General features: G+C 39.3%; 1 protein-coding gene across 1 annotated transcript; it reads right to left on the bottom strand.

Annotated features, from left to right (window-relative positions):
- K441DRAFT_662153 (uncharacterized protein) lies at positions 1 to 318 on the bottom strand (the record flags this gene model as incomplete). Its single annotated transcript, XM_067648992.1, has 1 exon — positions 1 to 318. One exon carries the CDS (start codon positions 313 to 315, stop codon positions 130 to 132), a length of 186 nt encoding a protein of 61 aa, XP_067502461.1. The 3' UTR covers positions 1 to 129.
- Between the last annotated feature and the right edge of the window lie 5,722 nt (positions 319 to 6,040).

Raw genomic sequence — 6,040 nt, 5'->3', positions numbered from 1 at the left:
CTATACTACATTTGGGAGCCCAGTCGCGGTTAACGCGCACGTCTCCACCTGGCCAGGTCAGACCTCCTTTTTAGTTGCTAAGACGGCCAATTTGCCCAAAATCCACCTGGGGCGTCGAACGGACAGTATTTACCAGGTGGATATCGATATCGGTGGCCCGTTCGCGACCAGGTGGGCCCAGGTAGACCCAGGTGGATTTTTTAGAGCGCCCACCTGGTGGAGTTGACCTGGCCAAAAAAAGTTATCGAACGTGCCCTTAAGGACATATCGAATTTTGTAGAGCTGAGTCTGTACATCGTGCATCCTGAAGGTCATGGATGGGGTGAGGAACTTGTTGCCGTTGGTTGGCAGGATATGAGTGAGGATAAGTGAGAGCCCTTACAAGCCTAAGAAGCCTAATAAGTTTCCAGCCAAATCCTCGAATTAGGCTGTGGCGTCGAAACCCCTGCAGATCCACCTACAGCCGACCTCGTGACCGCGAATTTGGGTGTCTTTGTCAATCGGCGCCTTCTCAGCGTAGTACCCTTATTAGATAACTAGATAACTCACAATTCATCACTTGAGAATGTTACCACCTCCCCACGCCTCAGGCCCGCAGCAGAAGCTATTTCTTGACCTTGCTTCCCCCCACTCCGCGCGCTCCTTCCTTTCCCTAGTAGAAGCTAGGTCATGACCCGCCTTACCTGACCAGACATCAGTCCCAAGCCACTTCTTGACCTCACCTGCCAAACGACCACGTGTCACTCGGCGCGCCCGTCCTCTCAAAGTAGACCAAAAGAGGGTGGTCATGGAAGTGTAAATTTACTGCTGTGCCATTTAGAATTCGGCCGCATTGATCTTCATGCTCTTCACAAGCAGGTGTCTCTTCCTTGTTCATACTTATGTGATCACATGCAGTAGCTGCTGCACTTTCACGTCTGAAGCCGGTGCTGCACACGTCTTCGCTGAATATGCCTTGTGTTGAGGTCCTACCTTCTATGGTGCTGGCACACTTTCAGCATCAGACAACCGGGGGGTGAGTGGGTGGAATCGGCTCGATCGTTTCTCAGCCGGGCTAAGATGCTGTCGGACGGACAAGTCACTCATAAGAACTCTGTCGATTGAAGCTGGCTCTAGAAGCTCTCTATATATATGAGGTAGGGGCAAAGGACTGACGACGACGCTGACGATGATTTGGTAACTGTTACTCAATCGCCACAAGGTCGGTATTGCCACAAGGTCGGTAATAGGTAATAAATAGGTAATAGAAAATAGATAGTAAGACATAAAATGGCAAGAAATAGGGTATAAGTTATAAGGTGGTACCTAACGTAGTCGGTAAGCATGTGGCCTATAAAAACACCAATCTTTGCGAAAAATAATTTTTTGAAATAACTCTACAACCACAACCCCTAGCGTTTTAATTTAAGCTGCATTCTTCTTGCAAGCCCTCTGGCTATCATCTGATATCCAGAGATGGCCGAAAAGAAGGGTCGGTGGCCTGAAGTAGGACGCGTCGACCCAAACCACAACGCGCACAGTCAAAACATTACGGTTGAAATCGCCAAGATCCTTGAATTTAGTACTCCGCCGCACGAAAAAGCAGACGGGAAGGCTCTTCCGTATAGGGTATACAAGCCCTTCTTTAATTTGGTGTTAAAGTACATTAAAATAGCTCTTAAACAGCCCACTAGAAAGAAACTGGAAGAGACCCTTATACGTCTTAAACGCTAAATAGAAGCTATTAAGAATATAGTCGAATATATTAAATATAACTAAGAGATAGCTACCCCCCCTGCCGCACAAAACAGAAGCTTATAATTAGCCGTTTAAAGCTGGGCAAACGTTGCTATAGCCGCACTACCGCCCCCGTCCGTATAGTTACGCCTCTTTATAAGCGTTGCCCCGACTCTAGCCGCACTAGAGTATAGATGCGTAGTTATTAAATTTAGCAAAAAGGCTAATATGGAGGTCCTTTGGAGCCTTAGAGAGCCGCATAAAGTTATCTAAAAGAAGCTAAATAACGCGCTATCTAAATTGGGTAACACTTTGGTAAATAAGGCATAGATTACCGCATTAAAGATCCTTAGATCTGGAGACGTTCTTGTATTTGCTAAGATGCTAGCGCAGGTAGATAACCTACGTAGACACGAAGATAAGTAAAAAAGATACTGGGAAGGAGCTCTTAAGTAATAAAACCTATATACGGAGTAGTAGCATATAGCGTACTAATACGGTCCGTTACCAACATGGATAAGAAAGCTGTAATTAGAAAGTTTAAGCTAGAGAACTATAGGGCACTTAGTAACTATAGGATTATTAATTAAAGGTAGCTAAAGCCTCTAAAGGAGAAATAGAGAGACGCATCTCTAGTACTAGAATTTAAAACTATACTAGGCGTGAATACCGTAATCTATACAAAGGTTCTCTACTAGGATAGCACCTATAAGAGAACTAAAAAATATAATCGCGCCTACTAGGTAAGGCGATGTTTTAAATGCTACTAGTATAGATATATAGGAACCTAATATCGCGAAATAGAGATATGCGGATAATGTGCCGCTTAAGATTATAATATAAAAGACTATAAGGCCAAATAGGCTAAGTACTGTCTTTGCTAAGATAAGTATACCGCCTAGTTACCAGCCTGCTTTATCTATAGGAAGGAAACAGCATGCGTAGAGGAAGTAAAAGTTAGACTTTATATAAACTTATACTAGCCTAAGAACCTAGTATATATCTTACTAGGGCCATCTAAAATAGGGAGTAAAAGTAGTAGCTAGCTAAGCTTCCTACCCCTAATATTGCAGATAATAGACAGTATAGTAAATACGTTAAATAATCTAAACGCTATAAATATAATAGATATAATGTAAGGATAGAAGAGACCTATAAATAGCCTAGTAAATAGCCTAATTAGTAAAGCAAACTAAGAAAAGGAAAGCGGATGTAGTATAAACTTAAACCTAATATAAAGGGAAACCTTACTAATATAGGCAACGGAAGAAGAAGTAAGACTTATTCTAAAACCTAAATTAACTAAAAAAAATAAGAAAGAAAAAGGTAAAGCTAAGGAAGACTCTATACCTAGTATAAGTTAAAGTAAATACGTAGTAAGGAAAGAGAAAAAGAAGGAAAGAATTAAAATTATTATAGATTTATAAGTAGGGATTAAAGATGACGGAGGCTCCGACTTAAGTAGGAGCTTATAGTACTCTATAAGGAGTTAAGGAAGGGCAACTAAACTACTACGGATAAATATATTTAGCCACTCCTAATAACGGAAAACCCGGGTATCTACACTATTAAGGTCCTATAATATAATATAGGAAAAAGCTATACGCGAATATAGGAGCTTCTATAAGACGAACGAGCCTAGTAATACAACGTAATTGCTATTTAGAAGGCATAGCGTAGCGAGAGGCCTAAAAGGGACCTCCCTATAATAACCAATCTAATTAGTAATAGGTTCTACCTATATTACCTACCCTACTAGAGGACATAGGTATGCCTTTTTATTAACAAAAGTATCCCAATTAAATACCTCTATATAGTAGATTACGGCTATAACCTAGTAGCGGTATTAATTACAAACTAAGAAGAAGAATAGCAGTATACGGTCACTGTCTTTAATATATATAACCCAAACCTACTCCCACCGTATAATTGATTAGACGGCCTTTTAAGAGGATGCATACTCCTAAAACTAAATAACGCCCTAAGAAGAGTAAGCGGCCTAAATTACAGCACAGTAGTTGTAGGGGATTTTAATCTCTACTACCCTAAATAGGGAGGACCTAAAGCCGGGTATAACTATAGAGCTATAGTAAACTACCTTATAGAAGTAATGGAGAATAACGACCTTAAACTAGGATTTAAGGAAGGACTAATTATAAGGCTAGCAAAAGGAGTAGGTATAAACCTATCTATAATTAACCTTAGCCTTATTACCCTAAACGTAGCAGACTATCTAATCTAGTTAGGTATTAATAAGGAACTTAATAAGGGATCCGACTACCTCCTAATCGAAACCGTATTTAGATATTAACTAAAAAGGGAAGAGATACTAATATAGCGACTTTTTAAGAAAATAAATAAGGAGATATTCTATAATGTGCTTTAGGAACTCCCAGAAGTACCTCCCTACCTCTAACTCCTACTCCCATAAACCTAAATTATTAACATCCTTATAAAAGCAGTAGAACTATCTACGCTAATCGCTAAGCTAAGCCCGAGATCTATACTAGGATAGTTAGAAGAATACTTAAAAGTAATTAAAGCAGAAAGATGTGTACGCAGGCACTTTAATAGACGCCCTATAGAAGAGAACTATACCGTATTATAACTAGCAAGATAGGAAAAAGCTAAAGCTATTAAAAAAGCTATAAAGCTAGAATATAGGGAAAGAGTTAGTGAGGTTAAAGATATAAAGGGACTGTGGTCTCTATACGCCTAGGCTAAAAAACGGAACATTATAAGAATAACATTCACCCTAGACATTAAAGATGTAACGGAAACGCCACAGCGCATAGTAGAAGGAAAGACGGCAGCCCTAAGGGGATCTTTCTTCCCTATATCCCCAGCTGTAAATTTAAGGGATATACACGAATACTAATACCTTAACCTACTGTGGGTACCGGAAATCAACGTATAGGAAGTAAAAGAAGTAATTAGAGTAACTAGCCCTAATAAAGCCCTAGGAGAAGATTAGCTACTAAGCCGAATACTATATAAAGCTATTCCGGAATTAAAAAAAGCTACTTACCTAACTGTTTAACTACTGCTTAGCAGAAGGGTACTACCTAGCCCACTTTAGACGATTAATTATAGTAGCACTACGAAAACTAAAGAAAGGAGACTTTAAAGACCCCAAAATGTATAGGCCAATCGCCCTTTTAAATACACTGGGTAAGGTTATAGATAAGATACTTATAAAGCGGGTGCTATTTATAGTAGACGCCTACGGTATACTGCCACGTATATATATAAGAGGTAGGGCAGCAGCCGGATATAAGTACGCAGTGTACCTTCTTATAGAGAAGATATACGCCGTATGGCAAACAAAAGAAGAAGATATAGTAAGTCTGCTTATGCTAGACGTAAGTGGAGCGTTCGATAACGTATTATATAGGAGACTCATTTACTACCTCTGAAAACGAAGAATTCTAATATAAATGGTTAACTAGATTAATAGCTTTTTAAGTAGAAAATCTACCTACATTAGATTGCCAGAGGGAATGTTAGATCGCTTCCTTACCCCAACCGAAATCCTATAAGGCTTGCCTATATTGCTAATACTCTATCTCTTCTATAACGCAGACCTTTTAGATATAGCTATAGATAAGGACGGACTAAGACACGGCCTTATTATAGGTTATATTAATGATATAAGCATTATAGTTAACGGGAAAAGTATAGAAGAAACAATAAGTACGTTAGAAATGTTATATTAAAAAGCGGAAACATAGGCGCATAGACACGCCTTAGTATTCGTACTATAGAAATATAAACTTATTCACTTTATCTAACCAGGAAAGAAAGTAACAGAAAAACAACGGAAACGTCCTCTAGTGCTTACACTAAAGGACGGGAGGACTTAAACAATAAAACTAATAACTAAAGCCCGCTACCTTGGAGTTATACTAAATAATAAGCTTACAGGAAGAGCCTATCTAGATTATATAGTGGAAAGATTAACGGGATAACTAGTATGCCTCTTAGGCATAGCAGGATCTATATAGGGCATTATAACAAGATATATACGTCAGCTATATATTACCACTATCCTACCGCGAATGCTATACACAGCCTCCTACTAGTATATACTAAATGGAGGATACGGGTTCGCTAATAGGGAAAAGAAAGTATATAATACGCTAGCACAGATCTAATATAGAGCGCTCTGTCTTATAATAGGAGTTTATAGAATATTAGCTAAAGCCGAACTAGAAGTAGAGATGCACATACCACCTATTAAAATATCACTATACCGCGTAGCGGAGTCGTCCCTAAACCGAATTAAGGGCTTACTACTATACTACAAAATCTAGCAACTAAGGCA

Source organism: Cenococcum geophilum (assembly GCF_001692895.1).
Source record: "Cenococcum geophilum 1.58 unplaced genomic scaffold K441scaffold_29, whole genome shotgun sequence".
In the NCBI taxonomy this organism is placed as follows: domain Eukaryota; kingdom Fungi; phylum Ascomycota; class Dothideomycetes; order Gloniales; family Gloniaceae; genus Cenococcum; species Cenococcum geophilum.
The sequence above is the reverse complement of the archived record's forward strand: the minus strand, read 5'-3'. Positions and strand labels throughout refer to the sequence as shown.